This window comes from Trematomus bernacchii, unplaced genomic scaffold, assembly GCF_902827165.1.
Source record: "Trematomus bernacchii unplaced genomic scaffold, fTreBer1.1, whole genome shotgun sequence".
In the NCBI taxonomy this organism is placed as follows: domain Eukaryota; kingdom Metazoa; phylum Chordata; class Actinopteri; order Perciformes; family Nototheniidae; genus Trematomus; species Trematomus bernacchii.
This window is the reverse complement of record NW_022987739.1, coordinates 7,623,812-7,646,471: the sequence shown is the minus strand read 5'-3', so window position 1 is coordinate 7,646,471 and position 22,660 is coordinate 7,623,812. Positions and strand designations below refer to the sequence as shown.

Genomic DNA, 22,660 nt, shown 5'->3' with positions numbered 1-22,660 from the left:
ATACAATCTCACCTCAAAACATCCAAATTATTAGTCTAGATGACAGCATCCGAGCAGGACAATGACACTCTGTAGAGAAAGAATACGCCGTTTGTCTTTAAATACATCTTTTAGTGTCCCAGATAGCAGTATTGAAATCCTTGAACACTTTTCCAGTCCAGAGATTTAATTCACATGCATCAGCAGTACTAGGAGCCCACAGTACAGCCACAGAGCTGCTGCAGTCGCTCGTCGTCATGGCGTTACCACTCCAGCTCCACCGGGTACTTCCCGGTCAGACAGGCGGTGCAGTGGCCCACTCTCTTGCCGGACGTGTTGCTGGTGCTGATCATCTCGTCCTTCTCCTTCAGGGAGGCGATTCCCTCCTGAACGGCGGACACCAGGCCCTCCACAGTGAGATACTTAACACTGGCAGCACCTACACAAACAGTTCAAGTATTTATGAGATGAACTAAAGACACAATGAGGCAGTAAAGATCAAGTGGGAAGATGGCACAAAAACTTAAAAATGTGATGTCCTGCATTCAAAACATCACTTAAAGGTGGGGTATGTAATTTTGGAGAAACCAGCTCGAGTGCGCTAGAATTTGAAAATACACAACCGGAAAAAAATCTGCCACTTCCTTTAGACTTCCTTACAGAGCCCCTCCTCCAACACACACAAACGCGCACATGACCAATAAGGGCACGAGATAAGTTTGTGCACAGATGGAAGGCTGACAGGCAGGTAGGCCATCCAGTTATTTTAGCCGGGCCGGCTAAAATTATTGGTCGTGCTTTTTACAGTACTACGGCTTCCACAGATGACATTTTTTTATGTATTTATTGTCAAAGCATTTAATATATTCATTGCTATCGGGATGTTAAGAGCATTCCATGGAATATAACAAAAAGTGTTTCTGAAATAAATTACATACCCCACCTTTAAGAATTATTAAGTATTATCAGCAAAATGAACTTGTATGTTCCCTGTCAGTGCTTGAATATTATACATGATGCTTTTGGAATAGCATTTCTGCAGCATGCTCCTTTAGTTTTTTTTATAGCTTATGTAGAATAGTTTTTCAACACAGAACACTTCAACTATGAGTAGAAGGAAAACTTGTATCTAATATTTCCTTCTGAAATGTAAAGAAGTGTGTGGAAGTATTAAGTTGCAGAAAATGGAAATACTCAAGTACCATGGATCTGTACTTAAGTACAGTACTTTTACAACTAGAATAATTTGGCCCTGATATAAAAACTTTTTTTTTTAATTGTACAGCTTTGCCAGACAGATGTATGAGTTATATTAGTTCTTACCAATGTATCCGGCAATGTCCTGAAACTCGGGCTTGTTAGCGATGAGCTCCTCCTTGGTGGGAATATTGATGCCCATGTAGCAGGGGTATCTGATCGGTGGAGAGGCAACCCTGATGTGAACCTGTCAATGACACAATGAAAGGTCAGACTTTGGTCCAGGTGAGTTAGTTGGAAGACCCTCTTAACTTCACCTAAAGTGTTAAGCGGCATGTGCATTTCTTGTGTTTTTAAGTTTTTGCTTTTGATCATTGTCCTGCCCACAGATCAACCCCTATTAAAACATTGAGTGTGTCATATCAGCATATAGACAGGAGTGTGTGTGACATCTCAAGTCAACTCACCTCTGTCGCACCGGCCTCCTTCAGCAGTTTTATAATGGGGGAGATGGTGTTGCCTCTCACGATGGAGTCGTCAATGAGCACCACCCGCTTCCCAGCAAAATTGTCGGTCAAAGCCCCAAACTTCTTGGCAACTCCTAGCTGCCTCAAGCGGGTATTCGGTTGAATAAACGTTCTCCCGACGTAGCGGTTCTTACACAGAACCTCTACGTATGGCAGCCCAGACTGTGAGAGTGGGAAAAGAAGAGATACAAAGTGTTGTAAGGACAGATGTAAATCAGGAGGTGGGTGTAGTACAGCATTTCTTTACAGAGTTTGAGCAGACAGCTTGTACACAGACCTGCTGAGCGTAGCCCAGGGCTGCAGGAGTTGCAGACTCTGGCACAGTGCTGACCACGTCTGCGTCTGTTGGAGCCTCGATGGCTAACTGCCGACCACAGCGCTGTCTGACGGTGTACACCATCTGCCCTGCAGCAAAGAGGTAGGAAATACTCACTATGCAACACTTAAGTTAATACACACAAAGTATTCCAATAATTGACAAGAAAGTTAAATAGTTCAGACCAGAGAGGTCTGAAGCAGTAATTCATGGTCTGTGATTCAATTATTCAAAAGATTATATATAACTTTTTACAAAGGCCTCATTGTTTAACATACATTTTAATTCCAAAAACATAAATGGTATTTTATTTAACATACCATATTTAGAATCTGTGTTTTATTTACCCTATGTATACCCCACAAGTTAAATCCTTTACACTTTATTTGATCTACATGATACTTACAGTACAGTAATTGAATCAGTTGTATTGTTTTATGGGTAATCTGTTTTGAGATGGCGCAGATATTTCTAATACATGTCTTATATATGTTCTTCTCTTGTGTTGTTCTTTCACATAACTAACAATATCAATGTTTTCAATATATGTCAATCTTTTTCAAAGGGCATACATAAGGAGGTTAGCATATTCTCTATATTTTAAGAATAAAAAACAAAAGAGAAATTGAGCTATAAATAATGGTCCATAACAAATATTCAAACCTTCAAAAATAGAGTCCGGTCTGGCAAAGTAAACATATTCAAATATGCAGAAGGCGGGGGGGTCTCCCTCAGGGCGCGGGACGACACTCAGAGACTTGACTCCGTGTTTGGATATCTGCACTATCTCTCCTGGTAAGACCTCTCTGTAATACCTGAGAACCAGAAATGAGATAGAAATGGTCAAAACCCACAACACTTCTATTATAATGCAGAATATATGACATGTGAGGCAAGAACTGACTTGGCTCCGATTGACTGGAAGCTGCAGGACTCTGATGACACGACCCAGCCCTCGGTGTCCTCCTCTCCTGCACCGGACCAGAGATAAAGAATGAAGTTAATCATCCACAACTTTACACTTCTGACCTCTGACGAAATAATGCTCTGAGCACTGATAAGCTCCTTTGATGTCATGTGTTTATCAGTAATAGTAGTTAGGGTCTTTTTAGGACAAACATGCAGTGTCTCTGTTGTGACGGTCACAGAATCTGAATACCTGAGTGCAGCTTAGAGACGGGAACAATCCGTCCAATGCAGAGGGGGCGATTTCCGTAAGGGTCACGCACCGCATAGATAACATCTTTGAACATCACCAGCAGTGAGTACGATGTAGGGGTCTCACTCATCAGATTTTTAATTCTAGAAAAAAAAAAAGTAAAATCGAATAGGATATTTGCTTTTGTTGCATTTATCCAGCATGGAGTCCAGACACTGACCTGGCGACCCAGTTTGGTGCGTCCCGCTCCTCCATAGGTGGAGTCAGTGCCAGCAGCTGGGTGATGAGCTCACTGTCTGAGCTGGTGGAGAGGCCCACTCCGTGACGCATTACCTACACAGCAAATTCACAATGATCGATTCAGAGAAAATATATGGATAGAGATTCAGACAATACTGTTAGACAAGTGTTATATCACGCAAGCTAATGCCCATTTCCTTGTTTTTATTTGTTCATGTTTTAAATAAAGTTATGACACACAATAATAACACTGATAGATTAAATAGTTTTAAGAAACATTGTATATAAAGGCCTTGTTTTTTCCTTCAACAAAGATTTTATTTCGGTGACCAAGGAAGGGCCGTTGATAAATAACAGTTTAAGTGAGTTAAGGGGCCATCCTCACCTTTCTCCGCAGGGCAAGAGCATTAACCAGCTCTCCATTGTGTGCTACTGCGATCTTGCCATGCAGTGTATCCACCACAAAGGGCTGGCAGTTCTGCAGCTCTGAGAACCCAGTAGTTGAATAGCGAGTGTGACAAATACCCAGGTTACCAGAGCGCAGTTTCAGAAGAGCCTCTGGAGGGCAAGCAGTGCTCACTAATCCCATTCCCTAGAAAAAGAAAAACACAAAGAATTGGTGAGATGTTTTCAGTGACACAACTAACAATAAAGGTTAATAGTGTTGTGCAGCCATAATGTTGTAGAGTGGAAAACCAGGTCACAATCTGATGGACAAACCAGCACAACCAAGAAGGTCAAAATCTGGTTGTATTGCCAAGTAGGTTAACACAAACAAGAAATTGGCTTTGGTGTATAATGGTGCTCACATAAAACACAGCAAGATACATTCAATTGTATAATAAGATAAATCATTGTCATTTTGTGTATATGTTTGTGACAATTTTTATTTACATTCAACTTTAATGAAAAGTAGATTAAATGTTTCCTGCTTTTTTTAATAAAGCGAGTTAAACTCACACTGTGCTGGTTTGTTTATAAGCTTCTGATCATAACCAATGTTACCTTGTGGGTCGTGTATGTAGGCGGACTGGCTCCATTACTCACGACAAAGCCGGCACTTTCCTGACCCCTTAGTAGACACAAACAATCACATGTACAATTTAAAACAGTGTAAATATATCAGTAGAAAGTCAGTTTTACAATTAATGATCCCTCAGTGTATTTTTGCAAGTCAAAACATAAAACATGAATAAACATGTTCAATTATAAACCTAAATATGAGCCTTGAGGCAAACCAAACTGGTTTTTATAAGCAAAATAAAGCAGGAGTGAGTAACCGACAAAAACAGAAACGTCTGCTTCTCCACTGTGGAGATGCCATATACGGAGAGCCGCCTTGCTGCAGATTCAGCCTATATACCAAGCTGCTTCTCGGATTACAGTTGGTCCCGCCCCCTCGGCACACAGCTTAAGCCAGTGGTGATGCAGCTTTTCAGCATGGAGGCGTTGCTTTCAGGCTTAACCGCCTGGTTGCCTGGGGAACCGGGCAGCAGAGACAGACGGATTGGGGAAAAGAAAGCGTTTCCAGGTCAGCTCAAACATGGAGAGAGGAGCAGAGAGACAAAGAGGAGGTGATAGGGAGGTGGCAGAGGAAAAATGCTCGGTGGAGAGGCAGTGGGGGGAGGCAGAGGTGCTGGCTCTCATGACAGTGTGGGACGAGGTGGGAGCTCAGCACGTAGCAGAGAGCAGAGCCACATTTGAGCTGATTTCAGAGCGTCTGAGGAGGCTCAGTGTTGTGCGCAGTTGGTGGGAGTGTCAGGCCAAGTGCAGGAGCATGGGACTCCAGAGCAGGAAGCCAGACGCAGCAGCAGGCACCTCAGCAAACTACAACCCAGGAGTGGATGCAAGGCCAGAGGACAGCTGGGAGGAAGAGGAGGAAGAGGTGGAAGATGTGGGTAATCAAAGAGGAATCTACCATCCCTCAGTCACTATCCCAATACAGGAAGGTAAATGCAGGATCAACCCCAACTGAAGCGCAGATGATCATGACCTCAACATTTTAGTATTTTAAATCAACTGATCGATAAAACAAGCATGTCAGTCAAACTTTTGCCTGCTCTAAACATTTGAAACACAATCTAAAGTTAGATTAAAAGTAAAAAAAGAATTGTGATAAATTAGTTTTTAATAAAAAAAAAAGATAACAGTTTGTGAATTTGTGTACAGGTATCAAGAGTCTAATCCATCGGACTCCTTACACTGCGAGTGTGGCTGAAGAGAGCGGGCGCCACTGGACGGACGATGAGGTGCAAGCGCTGCTGTGCGTCTGGGCTGACCGGCACATTCGGGAGCGCTTGAAGTGCACGCTACGCAACAAATCCATCTTCCAGGAGATGGCCCGTCAGATGCAGAGAAACTTTGGGGTGGTACGCAACTGGAAACAATGTCGAACTAAATACAAGAACTTGAAATATGATTACAAGACTGCCAAAAGCACTCACGCTGTTGGAGGCAGCGGCGCGGGAGGCCCGGGGAAATACATGAAGTTCTTTGATGAGGTGGAGGCAATTATACTGGACCGGGGGCTGGAAAACGGGACCATGGCGATGCAGAAGAGGTTGTATGAGGGAGAAATTGGAGCAGAGAGGCAACAGACATCGGCCTCAGCAAGTGAAGTTGTGATTGAAATTGACGATGGTGTGTATTCAGTCTGCAGTGTAATTGGTCGTATTGTAATTAAAGCTAAAAGAACAATCAATTTCTCAAATTATCTTATTTTCAGATGAAAACAGTGATGATTATGATATTGATGGAGACATGGAAGCAAGATGGAGAGGAACAGGTACAGTACGCCACGTGAATAACAAGAGCAGTTGAAAGTATATATGTCATCTTTTCTTTCTTTAATCGTTTTCTATTCCCTCCAGATGCCCATCTTGCACTCACGGATCCGTCCAGCTCTGAGCAGTTCCACGTGGTCACGGTGTCGGACACGGGCCGAAACTGGAGTGACCAGGAGGTGCGAGCACTCATTCAAGTCTGGTCCGATGAGCGTGTGTGCAAGCAGCTGGAGAGCTCGACTAGAAAGAGAGACATCTTTGTCCAGATCTCCAACAGGTTAATGCAGCAAGGCATTGAGCGGGACTGGAAGCAGTGCCACACCAAGTACAAAAACCTCAAGTACCTTTACCGCTCCCTTCAGAGAGGGAAGGGTGAAGAAGCTGACCCTAGGCGCCTTATGAGGTTCTACGATGAGGTGGATGCCATTATGAATCGCACAAGTGATGGCTCACCACAGGAGAACACAGGAACTGCGGACCACCAGGCAGAATCAGACAGACTCACGATGTTGGGGGTCCGTGAGGAGAACAATCATGTAGATGTGTATTTGAGAAAGATGAACGCAGTGACCACAATGGCAGGAGGAACTGAGGACCGAACATGTGGTTCTGATTCGGTCTCATCGATGTGCTTCGATGGGACACCGAACCACGAAGAACTGAGGCTGCATGCACTCCAGGAGCTACGCTTTGATCAACAGCACAGATTAATGAGTGAGCCCAATATCATTAATTATTCACGTTTAGTGTCCAGATGTTTGATGTAAACATTTCACATATAGCTCTCTGTTATCAATTACCACGAACACATCATTAAACCTACAGAAGCAGAGATAGCAACCAAAAACATTTAAGCTTTGTTTTGATTTAACATATCTTACGTATGATCTCCCAATCTTCAACCAATAAGTGGCATTTTTAAAAGGGTTGGATTACTCGAATTTCTGATAAACATTTTTGCTCAGACCAAGTGTTAACTAGATGTATGTTCACCTACGGGCACAGCCTTGGCAATCGTTTATATTGCATGTACAAGATGAGGAAAATAAATCTTAGCAATGCCTAACCAACACAACTGTCTGCATGGCTATTTATCTTATATCTAAAATCATTTAAATACATTGAAAATAAACAACAAAAAAGAGTTTGTTTTGCTAGTAAAGAATGTATGGTAACTGAGAATGTATGTTGTTTGCAGGCTCTTGTGAATCGCTTGTAAAGAAAGAAGTTATCTATTCAGCAAACAGAAGGATGAAGAGGAAAGCTGTAGATCAAGGTTTGAAATGTGCCTCCCTCTTTAAGTCACTTTGTATGTCGCATGATGTCCACAATTGACAGAAGTCTTTGTATTTCTGATTGGGTCACATGATTTGCCGTGGAGCCACGTAATTACATTTTAGATAAGGGTACTTTTGTAACTACTGACAGGACGCACAACTCATGATGGCTGTCAGACCAAAAGAAACAGAAACATTGCTCGTCCATGAGAATGTTAAATATTGTATAAGCAAAACTTTTTTTAAAACAAATAACAGCATCCATGTAATTCAAGGATAACAATCTGATTTTATTTGTTTCTTTTTCAGACTTCACACTCCAGACACCAGTCAAAAAACGGGTCACTGGCTGTGATAACATGGAGGCTGGATGTAAAGAAGAGCAGGATCCCATCCCGATAATGAAGATCAATTCAGTCTGTTCAATAGCCTCACCTAATCCATCCCCACAGAGAGAGGTAACACCTACTCACACATGTGATACAGTACAAAAAACATGTTGCAACCAAGGTAAACTAAAGACATTATTCTTTAACAGACTGTAGGAGTTTAAAGACACGATGCTGCTGAGCTGTGAGAAAATCTGATAATACAGTTTATTTCTGTCTTATAAGAGAGATTGTATGTCATCTTATAAAAGCTGCAACCTTTTGTCAATTAATCAATTAGTTTAACGACAGGAAATTATATTAAGAACTAATTGCACTAGTAATTTTTCAAGAAATGATGCCAAGCCAAACATATCAAATTTGATAATGTGTTGCTTTTCTGTAATTTGAGTAACTAAATAACTGTTTTGGACTTTTTTTTGTGGAATTTAAAAAACGCTTTGAAGATATCTTTATGGGCTTGTTTTTCTTACTCTGGAATTTGTATAGACAATACATTCAACAGCAGATCATTTAATAGGTTATTTGCACATCTCCACATCCTATAGTATTTTAGTGATTCTGTTACCAAATATTTAGTTTGTGATTAACTTTATGTAGCTACTTATAGTAGATATATTACTAATCACTTTGGCTAAGTTTACTGAAGAAATGTTGACTTTACAGTGTGGTATTGAAAAAAGCCTACTTTAACTTCGATAGATCGATAGATCGATAGATAGATAGACATACATAGTATGTGAATACACATACTATACAGAGATTCTGTGTGAGAAACCAATGTGATTTTGGAACATTGAACAATGTAAATATATTCTAGTATACCTCAACAATGGAATTATGATCAGTAGAAATGGCCATGACATGGGACCTTTAAGTTGTTTATTTAGTTTGCTGTAGCTTATAAGCTTCTTATTTTGTTTTTTAACTTGACTTTATACGGAGTAATTTTCGTTTAAAAAAAACATCTTCCACCCCTGTTTAACTTCAAGCTGTTTTCTCTTCAGCTTGACTAACATAAGCGGTTTTTAGCACCTATAATTAAATAATTTAGGACTTAATAACTCAAAAGTGGTTTTGCATTATTTTCACATTACACACACACACCTTTCTGTAGCTTACCTGTGCTGTAGCGCCACCAGTCCCAGAGTTAGGACCTGAGCCACCTCCAGCTGCGTGGGCCACTCTCCGGCCGCCACACAGCCGAAAACCCCGCACTCCTCCCCGATACCGTTCTCCTCAAACTCCATCAGGCCTTCGTGAGTCTCGGTCCTCCGGTAACCGGGTGGTCAACAAGTATCCTGCGTTTTCCTACACCAGTTCCGATAGCATTGAACGAACACGTGTACCGTTGTTTGTTAAAGCCACATGAACTCAGCTGACATTGTTGACGCGGAATCACGAGTTGTGAATAAAAACGTTGTGACAAGTAAATCACTTTTTTAGCAGAAACATGCAACAGTAGCTGATATAAGATAAATCGATTACGCGATCTATCAAACACACGCGGAAACACGTGGTGTTTACATTGAGTGCCACAAACTCATCTAAATGATCGATTCTGTCGAGCGGTGGGTTGTTCTCTCTTGATAACGTTCTCTGATAAAAAATCAATCTGCTTGTCAAAGAGAAAATGGGGGCAGTTTAGTAGATAAACTCCAAAAAACTTCTACTTGGAAATATTTGGGGTTTTAGCATTTCCCCCCCACGTGTTGAGCATCGCGCTGCTGTGATTGGTTGGTCGTGATAAGCAAAGGGATGTGATTGGTTATCAGATCACGTACTTCCCTTCTTCTTCTGCCCGCACTCCTCTTGCTGCCTCTTCATCTTGAAACTTTTACAAGTGTAGTGTCAGTTTTCATTTTGTGTTTTCAGGACTGTCGGTTGTTGAAGAACACCACCATGACCTCCGCATCAGGTACAGTGCTACATTAAAATGGATATTTAGGAGATTGTGTTCAAATGCGCAGTGGTCTAATGTGAGCATTTTTTTTCTTTTGGGTGTGTGTGTGTGTGTGTGTGTGTGTTTTACAGAGTTGAAGATCGGTAAAAAGCTACTTGAGGGAAAGACGAAGCAGATTTTTGAACTTGAGGATGAGTCCGGAGTGGTTCTGGTTCAGTCCAAAGACCAGATCACAGCGGGGAATGCCGTGAGGAAAGACCAGATGGAGGGAAAGGCTGCCATCGCCAACAAAACAACGAGCTCCGTGTTCAAGCTCCTGCAGGATTCTGGTGAGGACACGTTTATTGGATTTGACAGATCCATTCAAAAAGATTGCAGCAGTTATAAGTCTCATAACGTTATTCACCCTGAGGCCATTTTCCCTCGTTGAGAAATATTCTTTAGATTTGTGAGTGTGTGAGGGCATACTTGCTCTATGATTCATTAATATATTCTCTTTTGTTAGTTCTCCCTCACATATTTCCTTATCAAATTCAAATGTTTTGAATTTTCTGAAATAAAAATGATCCCCTCCCCCTAACTACAAACACTGATCTCGTGTCACAACTGACAACGTTGATGTGTGTGGGGCTTGTTTGACATTTGGAAAAAAAAAAAAAAAAAAGAAACCCAGATCTCCAAAATGACCCACAACTTTGCTTTAATTTAGCACTAATTGGGTAAGTGTTCCCGACATGCCACTCGTGAGTGTGGTAAAGGTTGTCTTGTGACTCGGATAATTCACCAGAACGTGACCAACCACATTTAATATTTAATTAGGGACATCACACAAACTCAAACTCTTTAAGGTACTGGCGTTTCATCTTCTTCTTTTATAAATCAACCCTAAATGGTAACATTTTGACTTGGCTTTCTTCACAGCTCTTAATACTGGAGGTCTGGCTGTGTAAATGTATGTAGCTGATTTTAATATCTACTCTTTCTTCCAGGCATTAAAACTGCCTTTGTAAGGAAGCACTCAGACACAGCGTTCATTGCCACCCACTGTGAGATGATTCCTATTGAGTGGGTATGTCGCAGAGTGGCAACTGGATCCTTCCTCAAGAGAAACCCAGGAGTAAAGGAGGGCTACCGCTTCTCCCCCCTGAAGATGGAGATGTTCTTCAAAGTGAGTCTGCCTTCAATATGCTTCTTTAGGTGCTGTGGCTTGACTAATTGTTTCCACATGTCAAAACTCATCCATTTTAAGTAATATGTTGCTCTCTGCCACAGGATGATGCCGCCAATGACCCACAGTGGTCAGAGGAGCAGCTGCTGGAGTCAAAATTCTCTCTGGCTGGGCTCACTATCGGTCAGTGCGAGGTGGACATCATGAATCGCAGCACTGTGGCCATCTTTGAGATTCTGGAGAGGTCCTGGGCCACTCAGAACTGCACGCTGGTGGATATGAAGGTATGCAGTGCAGCGCTGCCCTCTGCTGGTTATTCGGATTTCCTGTTGTGAACTCCGACTACTGAACTCTTTTTAACTGCTTCACAATCGGGGTTTATCATTTTTGTTTATAGATCGAGTTTGGCGTGAATGTGAAGACTCAGGAGATTGTCCTCGCTGATGTGATCGACAATGATTCATGGAGGCTGTGGCCGGCTGGAGATCGGAGCCAGCAGAAGGATAAGCAGGTCAGGCCTTCTCTTTGGTATATCCATTTAATTTTGACACCTTTATGACTTTATATAAAGGCTAAAAGTGAGTTGTTTTCCCATATTACTAGGTGTACCGAGACCTGAAAGAAGTTACGCCTGAGGCGATGCAGATTGTGAAGAGAAACTTTGAGTGGGTGTCCGAAAGGGTCAAGGTACACTTAACATCCAATCTACTGAGATATCATGACAGTCTTTTGGTTTACTTTTAATCAACCTAGTATAACATATCTAAACAAAGTTGATTATATTCAGGACTGGACTCGGACAATAAGTCTGGCCAGGGATTATACAGCCAACCAGGCCAATACCAGTTTTTTTTTTTTTGGCCTTTTGCTGGTTGAACCGTCAATATTTACATTTGCTGCCCATAGTGTAGCATAAATCTTACTCAATAACATGGCCTTGCATGGAGCTAATGGTTGCTGTGCTGTGTCTCTAGCTGCTGCTGGAGCCCCTGGCCGGAGGCAGGGTGGTGGTTCTGATGGGCTCCACCTCCGACCTGGCTCACTGTGAAAAAATCAAGAAGGCCTGTAGCTCCTTCGGGATCCCCTGCATCCTGAGAGTCACCTCGGCACACAAAGGTCCGGATGAGACACTCCGTATCAAAGCTGAATATGAAGGTGTGTATTATTTTATCTATCTTTAAAAAAAGTAGGTATTTAGTTGCCTGTCATGTCATAATATCTGTATGCTTGTCCTCAGGTGATGGCGTACCAACCGTGTTTGTGGCTGTGGCCGGCAGGAGTAACGGCCTCGGCCCGGTGATGTCTGGAAACACTGCGTACCCGGTCATCAACTGCCCTCCTCTCACTCCAGACTGGGGTGCACAAGATGTCTGGTCATCCCTGCGTATGCCAAGTGGTGAGTATGGCACTTCCTGTCTTGAATTTTTTTGTCCACATGTTAGTTTTTTTCATTATAATAACCAGGCCCCTCCTCCTTCAGGTCTCGGCTGCTCGACCATCCTCTCCCCTGAGGCCGCTGCTCAGTTTGCCGCGCAGATTTTTGGGTTGACCGATCATCTGGTGTGGTGCAAGCTGAGGGCCTCCATGCTCAACACCTGGGTGTCTCTCAAGCTGGCTGACAAGAAGTTACAGGCCTGCAGCCTCTGAAAGGCTCCTTTCAGACTTGTGTTGTCTTCTTAGGCTCCACGTTCTGTCACTGATGTGTCTTTGTTTACCATGAGAAGCCACTTGCAGTAGATGAAGTCTCCCTATGATTTCTCAAACACATAAATCATTCCATTAAATAAAGCTTCTTAATTAAAAGCTTATGTTGTTATTTTATCCCGTTCAGACCCTCGCAAATCTGCCAAGAAAAAGCTAAATATCTCCACAGTAACTTTTGAAAATTATTTTGAAAAAGCAATAGTTAAACATTTTTCAATATTCACTTGAAGTGTTTTTGGCAAACATTTATGTTTGTAGTATTCCTCCACAGGAATCATATTCCTGTATATCTGGAGTTTTTTTTGGGCAAGTCCATTAGCCTGTGGGGCCGGATCAGAGTGGAGGAGTTTGGACTTCAGTATTTATAAAAATCTTGGCTTTGACCCTGATTGTGATTTGTGCCAAAGTATGTTTGTCTTGCCAATTGTCAAATTATGATTTCATCTTTTTGAATGAGATGTTAAAGGTGGGGTAGGTAAGTTTGTGAAACCAGCTCGAGATCGCTAGAATTTGAAAATACACAACCGGAGAAAATCTGCCACTTCCTTACAGAGCCCCTCGAACACACACGAACGTGCACATGACCAATGAGGGCACGAGATAAGTTTGTGCACAGATGGAAGGCTGACAGGCAGGTAGTTTTACCAGTTATTTTAGCCGGGCCGGCTAAAATGATTGGTCGTACTTTTTACAGTATTACGGCTTCCACAGATGACATTTTTTTTTTATGGATTTTTTGTCAAAGCACTTAAGATATTCATTGCTATCGGGATGTTAAGAGCATTCCATGGAATATAACAAAAAGTGTATCTCGAGCCGGTTTCTCAAACTTACCTACCCTACCTTTAAGTTGATGGCATGGTAACTTGAAGGTTGAGGTTTTTTGGCTGTCATGAGATGCCGGGATCAAGTTCAAAATCAGCAAATAGTTGTTAAAGGTTTGAAATGATACCTCTAAAAGCGGTTCTGGTGTATATCATAAGCACTGCATATGGGTTGATGCACCCATTTTTATAGCTTAAATGTCACTCGTATGGTCTTATTTCATTTGCATGTTTGACATGCATAGTTTTGTTGCATGCTCTACTATCAACAGCACTGTTTTAGAAATTCAGATGACAACCAGATCTCCTTTCAATGATGTCAAAGCCCTGACAACACCCACATATACGATCTAATCTGAAAATATGGTTAGTCATATTGATACCTTGCAAGACAGGTTGTCACTCCGCTCCACTAGAGGTCTCTGTCTTTGTGTTCTGCTGGCTGGCTCTTGTTTGTGTTTCAGGTGATTAACCTGATGAGCCACACCTGGGCGTCTACATAAAAGGCCAACACCAACCCATACTGCCCTCTCACTCTTCTGTTGGACACGGCCGCGTCTTTGTTTCTGCACATTTTCACACACCCATACACGCAATCATTACTGATAACTGACTTCCACGTAGGGCTGCTCGATTATGGGAAAAATCATAATCTTGATTATTTGAGTCAATAATTGATATCACGATTATTAAAAACGATTATCCATTTACTTTGAAAACATCAATCTATTGGAGATGTTTGAACAGTATGATTTTAACAGTTGATTACCCTGAACTTTAAGTATAATTCAACTGAAAAACCCATAAAAAGTAATATTAATAAAAAAATAATCGTTTTATTTCGATTACTTTGTTTTCGTAATCGTTGCAAGCCATAATCCTAATTGCGATTAAAAAACGATTAATTGAGCAGCCCTACTTCCACGTTTAGGTTTCTTTGAAGACCTTTGGTTTTGGTTATAGTAAATAAATATGCTTTTTGTTACACTTAACTTGTCTGGTCTCCCATCTTTGTTGCAGCCTATGAGCCAGGCCGTAACACAGGTGCATAACCTATGTATGAGTGGCTCTGCTAATGTCGTATAAACTAGAATAGAGAGCTGCAACTCCAGTTTATACATTTCCCCCTTTATAATTCTCATTTCAACCACATCCATGTATCTGTCATCTGCTCAGTTGTGGGACCTCAACTTGGCCACAAGAGGGAGCCTGTGTCCCATGTGGACGATGCCAAATCTTAACCTTTCAATCTGTTCCAGCAGTTTGCAGCCAAGGGAATGAGTCAGAATATCATGCCACCATTTTATTTGTTACTTCTATTATAGCACAGCTCTCCCTTTTGATAACAAATGATGGGTTTAACGACCTATGGTGTGCTAAGTCTTTGTTCACATGTGGGTGTAAGTGGGAGGATGGAAGTGCTGAGGGTAGAGTGAGATACAGATGAGTGTAGTCAAGCTGATATCTGACAAAAATCCTCTGCATTTGAATTTGGAGTTGAATTTTGTGTTTAAAAATAAAATTGTACTGCATGGGAATCAGCCTTCCTATCCGTAAATCTATATGCAGCACAAGGATTAGAGGTATGGAAAAAGAACTGAAATGGACATAATATGTATGTCTCAGTGATTCAATGTCTCCTTGACAACCGTAACATGGCAACAATCACTATACAATAATCAGTTTTCTCTCCTTTGCTGCTTCTCTTATTGCCACACTGAGCTCTGTAAGTCCACATTAAATCTCTTTAATTCCCTTTCTCTCTCCTCACTGGCATTTGATTATTTTACTGCTTACCATCCCCATGGAGACTACGATAGCTCGGTGTCAAGGAACACAACATGACTCATCAGAAAAGTCTCACCCACTAATGAGTTCTGAATGTGTGTGGTCATGATTCTAACCTGGGCTTCAGCGGTTGTTAAATGAGATTAATGCTTCATTGTCATAATAATAATGTGAACTTTGTAATAATGGAACCCATGCAGCGACTTTCTCAAGACTCAAAAAATCAATTTATTTAGCTCTCAAAGCTATCAGGGTGGCATTACAGTAAGTATCACTACTATAGTTTATTTACATGTGTTCTACCACAGTATGTTATCTTCTTCTGTATGCTGCTTAGTCTTGAGTACAAAATGTGTTTATCGTTCTATGGCTAAACATCATCACTAACATTATTATTTTCTCCCTCTGTTCCTCTGGATGTACATGATCTTCACTCATAACATTGTCCTGCCATCCCTCGGGCACTTTCACACATCCTCTGTTTTACTTAACACTTTCAGCTACCACTGTAACTACTCTAACAATTTGGCTCCATGCGGCGCCCGATCACAGTGCTCCCAGGTCGTGGCACGAGCGGGACTTCTGTCTCAGGAACTTTCCCACGTCTCTCTCTCGCGGGTACCGGGGCACCAGGCTGGACAGGAAACGTTTGGCACGGGAGGTTATGCTCTCACGCTGGCCTTCGCCGATCATGTCCTCCGCAGTGGTCCCGGGGGGCCACGGGGACTGGCCCCTGGCGAGCCTCACCGCACACTCCAGGAGCTCCGGGGTACGGTGGTCCAGAGAGGCAGAGATCTCCAGATACAGACAGTTGAAGAGGGCGGCGCTGGACATGGCCTCTGAGGTAAGAGAAGGGAAGGAGACAGGAGAAGAGGATGAAGCTTTCACAAACCTAAGGTGTATATTTAAGGTGACAGCTAACTGCAGCAATGTTCACTCAATATCTTTTGTTAGCGTGATTTATACCAAAACACAAAAATTATACCTCTTCTTCACCACCATAAAACAAACTCCAACACTAAAACAATTTAAACATACAGCGAATTTAATAAACAAGTCAAAAAGGGGTAAAAAAAACATCTAGTATATTTACTACTAAACTAGTAGGCTACTAGATGTTTTTCACCTAAATGATTTAATAGCGCTCTGTAGTCATAACCAACAAAATGTCATTTGAAAAAAACAAAACATATAAGAGTGCCTTATACATAATTTTAAATGTTGCTACATCTTTTATAGACTTGTTGAAAGCGGAGACTTTGACATCAAACAAGGGGGAAGACAGTTTACTGTAAACAGTGTTAAAGGCCATGAAAATATATTTTCTTAATCAACTTTTTGCAATAGTTTGTCCCCACAAAAGAACACACTATTATCTGCCTAAATTGCAAAACATCAGCATCGTTAAAGGTGGGGTAGGTAAGTTTGAGAAACCGGCTCGAGATCGCTAGAATTTGAAAATACACAACCGGAGAAAATCTGCCACTTCCTTATAGAGCCCCTCCTCCAACACACACGAACGCGCACATGACCAATGAGGGCACGAGATAAGTTTGTGCACAGATGGAAGGCTGACAGGCAGGTAGGCCATCCAGTTATTTTAGCCGGGCCGGCTAAAATGATTGGTCGTGCTTTTTACAGTACTACGGCTTCCACATATGACATTTTCTTATGGATTTTTTGTCAAAGCACTTAAGATATTCATTGCTATCAGGATGTTAAGAGCATTCCATGGAATATAACAAAAAGTGTATCTCGAGCCGGTTTCTCAAACTTACCTACCCCACCTTTAAGATGAGATGTCTGTAATTCTGTTCTGAAATCTTCGCCCTGTCCACTTAGATCCTCACTTAATGTGGACAGGGCTCAGTTGGGAAAATGTGATATGAATATGAATTTAAACATTTGAATCAGAATGGCAGGACAGTTATAGTTGCCACCTGTTCGGAGATGTTTTCTCCATCACTAAAATCTTTCTTCGACAACATCCTGAATCTTACTCAATATAGAAATGTGTGATTCTCCTAAATGATAGGATAATCATCTTTAGTTTCAGCCTGCTGTCGGTGGCACATAAACAGAATATTAACTCTGTGATCGGATGATAGTGGCTGAAATGGACCTCGGGAATCTCATTAAAAACGTTTATGTGCCAAGGCTTTTACCTTTGAGGTGGGTACTATGGGTGCCTGATAAAGCTGCTACCAGAACAGCAACGGATGTTTAACTTTGATTGTTGCTTAATTAGTAAGTCATTTTCAATAATGAAGGTAAATACTGAAGGGTTGAAGCCAAGTTTTCAGTGGCTTTAATTTGGGAGGTAATTTGACATAGCTGCACAGCAGTCCACTGTAAAACAGCATGAATGTGAAGATGCAGTGCACTCACAGTGAATGCTCTCCAGCTTGAACTGAAATTGCAACCCTCTCCACACTCCCACACTGCGATAAAGCTGATACGCTGACATTTACATTCTCACATATTCCACCCTATGCTAGTGTTTACAGATAAATATAAAGAGCCGAAAATGTCAACACCAACTGTGAGAATGAAAGCCACTACAGAAGAAAAACCACGATGCAGGTGAGGAAAAGGGCAATACGTTTAATAAGAAAATATGAATGGTTCCACATACCTTGAGAGGGGACCTCACGTGTGCGAACGAGGTCACTTTTATTACCCACGAGGATGATGGGAGTTTGGGGCTGAGTCTCTCTCAGGAGAAGTCGGAGTTGAGCAGTGCGGTGGAAACTACGCCTGTCAGTCACTGAAAACACCAGGACACACACCTCACACTGCAGAGCCGACAGGTCCTGAGGGACAGACAGAGGCAGACACAATTAACTCACAATAATGTAGTCGCTATTCAGTGTATCTCAATAATTGATCATTGTACTTGAGAAAACCACTCAAATTGAGTGAGCAAATACTGAAACACATTGTAAAGCAGTCAAATATGATCACACACGACTGCCAGCAGGAATCATGTTTTATTTCAAATTGTAAAACACTCTTGTATTATTGTAAAAACTGTATTTGCAGAATTACAGTAGTAGTGCTGCCGACAGCTGAGTGCTCTATCTAAAATCCCCTGTGGTTTAGTGAGAAATTACTTCAGGCAGCAGCAACTGCAGAACAACTCAAATTCTTACTGACACACACAGTCATCCTCTCCAAACAAGAGAGAGAGTAAAATCCCTAAAAATAAAAATCCATGCGTGAATCCTTCATTCTGTAGACACCTGATTGGACCTCAGCTTGACTTTTGTTGGAACTGCCATGGTCCATTGACTTTCCATTTATTTTTTGATTAAGTCCAGAATTGAGCACAGACCAAAAGCCCCGTTGGCACTAATGAAAGGACACAGACTTAATATGACAATTATCTAAGAAGTCTCTTTATAAGGCACCCGTTACAGTGTCTCCCGCAACACATGGTGTATAGCTCATTATACAGAGAGTAACACATAGAAATACCCACATTAAAAAGACAGATTGTGTCATGAGTAAGCAATCAGTTTGTATCACACATCAACCTAAATCATAACATGAATGCAGTAATTTAGCACATCTGCTCTGTGGGCAGCTCACACTCTCGCCCTCTCTCTCTCTTAAATCCACACACAGATGCCTGGGAACTGCGCTCGAGGGAAAAGAGGAAAAAGTGCAAATATACCTGATAATGAGTTTTCCTCTGTCAAGCAGATGTAGCACATTTATTGTCCTATTTTTGCCACAGCGTTTCTCTGAGCTTGGCATCAATTTCTGTTATAGTGACGTCAAGTACAATAAACAATGCAATGTGCTCCAGATATAGAGTGTGAAAACATCTGAAATATACAGCACACACAGAAATCTGTTCATGTGCAGTACCATTTCGTATTTTCACGATGTTTGCGTGTAGGGCTTTAACTAATGATCCGTTTTTATTATTGATTAATATGCTGATTACTTTCAAGATGTATTGATAACAATCTTTGTCTTTAAAATGTCATATAATGCCAAATGTCCCTCATAGTTTCTCCAAATCAAAGGGGTTGTATTCTTTTTGTTAGTCGACTTGTGGTTGCATCTCTCGACTCATGGATGCTGTCAGTTTTCTTACTTGGTTAGCAATCCTGGTTCTATTTTCCTATCTTATCTCCTGATAATACAGAGATGGTTTTCAATAAAGAAAATGTAATTAGACTGGAGGAAAATAAAGTTAAGAAAACAAATCAATAAGATTCATTTTAAGCTCCTTAAAACTGTCCAAGGATTTGGTTCTTCTACCCTTCTACAAGAACGGATGTTCAGTGTGTGTATATATACAAACACTGACATATATACCACAGTGAAATGTAAAAAAAAGCAGCAAGCACATTGTATACAGATACATCTCAGTGTCCTAATGAGGGAGCAGGGAGTGCAGGGACAGGGAGTGTTGTTTGCCTCACCTGTCTCCAGTTGTCATAGATAATAATGGTGCTCTCCTCGTCATCCACAGTGACTGTGCGCACGTAACCCTCCCCTAGGGACAGGGACAGAGGCAGTTAGCTTTCACATGGGAGATGGGTGCAGTGATGTATTTGCTTACTGTGAAAGCCCTCAAGCACCCACTGCATTATACTGCCCTGCATTAGTCAAACACACAGCACACACCTTCACAGTCCACAGACGCAGTCCTGTCCATGTCTCCAGAGAGGGCCACGGACAGGGAGGACTTCCCCACGCCGTTCTGCCCCAGCAGGGCGATCCTTAAGGGCCCATCAGGTCTGTCCTCCACAGATACAGTCGGAGTGTCATCCAAGGCTAGGCTGAAGCTGATTGGTGTAGCAGACGGTCCAGCTGCACCTGATGTCCAATCGGCGTCATCGTGTACGGCTTCTTCTCTTCTCAGCTGATGCTTTATAGGCAGAGGAGTGCTGCCTCTGCGAACATTCGGGGCGCTGGACAGAGTCATACTGTCACACTGGAGGAGAGAGGAACATGAAGGGGCACTCTTTATATTGCATAACATTTATAGCTAGTATGTATTCAGATATGGTGTTTCTTGTATAAGAGACAGCCAGCTCCCAAAGCACCAGTTTGCATGATGATGTGATACTCCATCTATTTAGTATTCAGCAACTCTATAAAGTCAGGGGACTTGCAGCAGAGGCGCTTGTATGGGTAAATCTCAATAGTATTTTCCAATAGACTTTCCCTGCCTTTTAAACACCTTCATCTGTCATCCACATCTCTGGTTCAGCCTATAAAACAGCTTCCTGTGCCTAAACCAAAATAACTCTGATGACATCATCAGGGTTTAATGACAATGCTCCTGCACAGACACTGAAGACATATTACAACTTGTTCTACAGGCTGAATAGTATTTCTCTTGACGAGTAAACTGACCTTGGTCAAATATGTCCCTTTCAACCTACACAGAATACTTGAGCCATGTCAGCGAGAGAGCGTGTACTATCATAGAGCCCTGGAACTGCTCACCTAAATTGAATGCAGCCATCATTAATATTCACCTGTGTTCCACTGCTTTGGCAACTAATAGATGCCTGCTTTAAAAGGTTAATATATTATTATTATATGTCTATTTACACAGAGCGACATTTGCATTTTGGAGTCATGTTATCGTCCACCAAATGTAATGTATTCTATCTCCACTCTGCTGTTAGGTCAAAAAGCAAAACCCCAATAATTAGTAAAACAATTATATGATTTCTTCCTCTCTAAAGCTGCATACAGCTGATGGAAACTACAGTCAGGTGATAGGCCTATTTCTGTGTGTTTTAAAACTAAGAACAACATTTTTCATATAACACAACATCTTAAAATCCATTGTATTAAAAAATCAAAATCAAAGGCTTTAGTGATTATTCTTTTTTAATACAATGGATTTTAAGATTTTAAGATTTTAATCTCCAATCAGCCAAGTGCCTACATCGAGAAACTGAATTAAATGCAGGACACCACCTTTCTCATGTCAGATTTGCCTGCTTTACTTTATTTTTTATGAGAAAATGTGACACTGCTTTAATGAGGTAACATCTTTCATACATTTGTCCCCAAAATGATGACTTAAAGCTAACATCCATCACAGAAGTGTCTGATTATTTGCATAGTTTGACATACTTTCTGTGTGTCAACACACAGACACACACTATACTGTAGGTATAAGAAGACCTACCGCTCAGCCATGTGATATAAAAACCATTAAGCACAGGAAGCAGTGTGACCTGATAACCTGCACGCACGCACACACGCACGCACGTGCGCGCGCACACACACGCACACACACACACACACACACACACACAAAACACACAAACACACACTATACTGTAGGTATAAGAAAACCTACCGCTCAGCCGTATGATATAAAAAACATTTAGCACAGGAAGCAGTGCGACCTGATAACCTGCACGCACACACACACGCACGCACGCACGCACGCAAACACACACACACACACACACACACACACTTCATTAATTGACAATCAGAATATCAGACTCCATCACAACCTAACACTTTTCACCCAATCGGATTTGCTAAATGATGATTACTGAATATATTGGATGTGTTGTTTGTAGGCAGCCCCGGGCATCCACTTACCTTGGCCGTCGTCTCCTCGAGGTTGAGCCTGTCTTCGGGCACATCTGTCGGCATCTGCAAACTGAAATCAAGCGACCGGGAATAAGGACCCCAAAACCCGCAGGACAGCCAACTCCTCGCGCCCCCTCTCACTTTATGAACCCCAGCGCGGGCAGCACGGTATGATCTCTCACCTGTCACACGGCTCTCTACAAAGTAAGCACGCTCTCTTTCTCTTTCTTCCCTACTGCTCTCGCTCTACTTATCTCTCTCTCGCTCCCTCTCCTTCAGTTTGTATCTCTTTCTACCTCCCTCTGCTCTCTCTCTGTCTCTTCAGGTTAGGGCCCAGGTCCAGCTCTGCACACACCAACCCTCATTCATCACCGCTCTCTCCAAAACTGACTATGACTCACTGAGACACGTTTAAATGCTCCTCCAGATTTCGATTGTATCTACAGGAGAGATGAAACCCCGAGGAGTGAGTGTGAGTGTTTGCTTCAGGTACCTGCAGCTCAGTAGTAAAAGTGGGGCAGTGCTGCAGGAAGGCAGGCAGGAAGGGAGCACTCCTGTGGAGAGATGTTCAGTGTCACGAATCTCACATTGACCTCTTGAAGAAGGAGGCGATATGAAGGAAAATGGCCACTAGGGGGCAGCATTACCCAAGTCTTCTCCTAACTGTGTGTGTGTGTGTGTGTGTGTGTGTGTGTGTGTGTGTGTGTGTGTGTGTGTGTGTGTGTGTGTGTGTGTGTGTGTGTGTGTGTGTGTGTGTGTGTGTGTGTGTGTAAATGTTTTATTTGGGTATTTCTTTGTTAAACAGAGGCATGTTAACCTAC

The 22,660-nt window shown here is 42.0% G+C and overlaps 3 protein-coding genes across 3 annotated transcripts; 1 reads left to right on the top strand and 2 right to left on the bottom strand.

Moving 5' to 3' along the window:
* Positions 1-90: 90 nt before the first annotated feature.
* ppat (phosphoribosyl pyrophosphate amidotransferase) lies at positions 91-9,766 on the bottom strand. Its single transcript, XM_034146131.1, has 11 exons — positions 8,990-9,766; positions 4,424-4,490; positions 3,804-4,010; positions 3,399-3,511; positions 3,179-3,321; positions 2,924-2,990; positions 2,683-2,834; positions 1,981-2,108; positions 1,644-1,865; positions 1,303-1,423; positions 91-418 (listed from the first exon to the last, which is right to left on the bottom strand). The coding sequence occupies exons 1-11, from the start codon at positions 9,115-9,117 to the stop codon at positions 243-245; spliced, it is 1,524 nt and encodes a 507-aa protein (XP_034002022.1). The 5' UTR covers positions 9,118-9,766; the 3' UTR covers positions 91-242.
* Positions 4,947-12,741, top strand: paics (phosphoribosylaminoimidazole carboxylase, phosphoribosylaminoimidazole succinocarboxamide synthetase). Its single transcript, XM_034146130.1, has 15 exons — positions 4,947-5,367; positions 5,588-6,058; positions 6,144-6,203; positions 6,289-6,915; positions 7,400-7,477; positions 7,788-7,936; positions 9,743-9,785; positions 9,902-10,099; positions 10,760-10,938; positions 11,043-11,222; positions 11,336-11,449; positions 11,542-11,625; positions 11,913-12,093; positions 12,176-12,334; positions 12,419-12,741. The coding sequence occupies exons 1-15, from the start codon at positions 4,962-4,964 to the stop codon at positions 12,583-12,585; spliced, it is 3,096 nt and encodes a 1,031-aa protein (XP_034002021.1). The 5' UTR covers positions 4,947-4,961; the 3' UTR covers positions 12,586-12,741.
* Positions 12,742-15,462: 2,721 nt separating this feature from the next.
* LOC117495174 (GTP-binding protein REM 2-like) lies at positions 15,463-22,374 on the bottom strand. The gene is made up of 5 exons (XM_034146292.1): positions 21,849-22,374; positions 19,896-20,205; positions 19,691-19,764; positions 17,890-18,067; positions 15,463-16,093 (listed from the first exon to the last, which is right to left on the bottom strand). The coding sequence occupies exons 1-5, from the start codon at positions 21,900-21,902 to the stop codon at positions 15,801-15,803; spliced, it is 909 nt and encodes a 302-aa protein (XP_034002183.1). The 5' UTR covers positions 21,903-22,374; the 3' UTR covers positions 15,463-15,800.
* Positions 22,375-22,660: the final 286 nt, after the last annotated feature.

Coding starts and splice junctions, on each gene's coding strand:
- paics (XM_034146130.1), top strand. CDS start 4,962: ATGGAGAGAGGAGCAGAGAGACAAAGAGGAGGTGATAGGGAGGTGGCA. Junction 11,626..11,912: donor GGGTGTCCGAAAGGGTCAAG/GTACACTTAACA, acceptor CTGTGTCTCTAG/CTGCTGCTGGAGCCCCTGGC. Junction 12,094..12,175: donor TATCAAAGCTGAATATGAAG/GTGTGTATTATT, acceptor GCTTGTCCTCAG/GTGATGGCGTACCAACCGTG.
- ppat (XM_034146131.1), bottom strand. CDS start 9,117: ATGGAGTTTGAGGAGAACGGTATCGGGGAGGAGTGCGGGGTTTTCGGC. Junction 4,491..8,989: donor CTGGTGGCGCTACAGCACAG/GTAAGCTACAGA, acceptor GTGTCTACTAAG/GGGTCAGGAAAGTGCCGGCT. Junction 4,011..4,423: donor CTACATACACGACCCACAAG/GTAACATTGGTT, acceptor TTCTTTTTCTAG/GGAATGGGATTAGTGAGCAC.
- LOC117495174 (XM_034146292.1), bottom strand. CDS start 21,902: ATGCCGACAGATGTGCCCGAAGACAGGCTCAACCTCGAGGAGACGACG. Junction 18,068..19,690: donor TCTATGACAACTGGAGACAG/GTGAGGCAAACA, acceptor TCTGTCCCTCAG/GACCTGTCGGCTCTGCAGTG. Junction 16,094..17,889: donor ACGTGAGGTCCCCTCTCAAG/GTATGTGGAACC, acceptor CTCTTACCTCAG/AGGCCATGTCCAGCGCCGCC.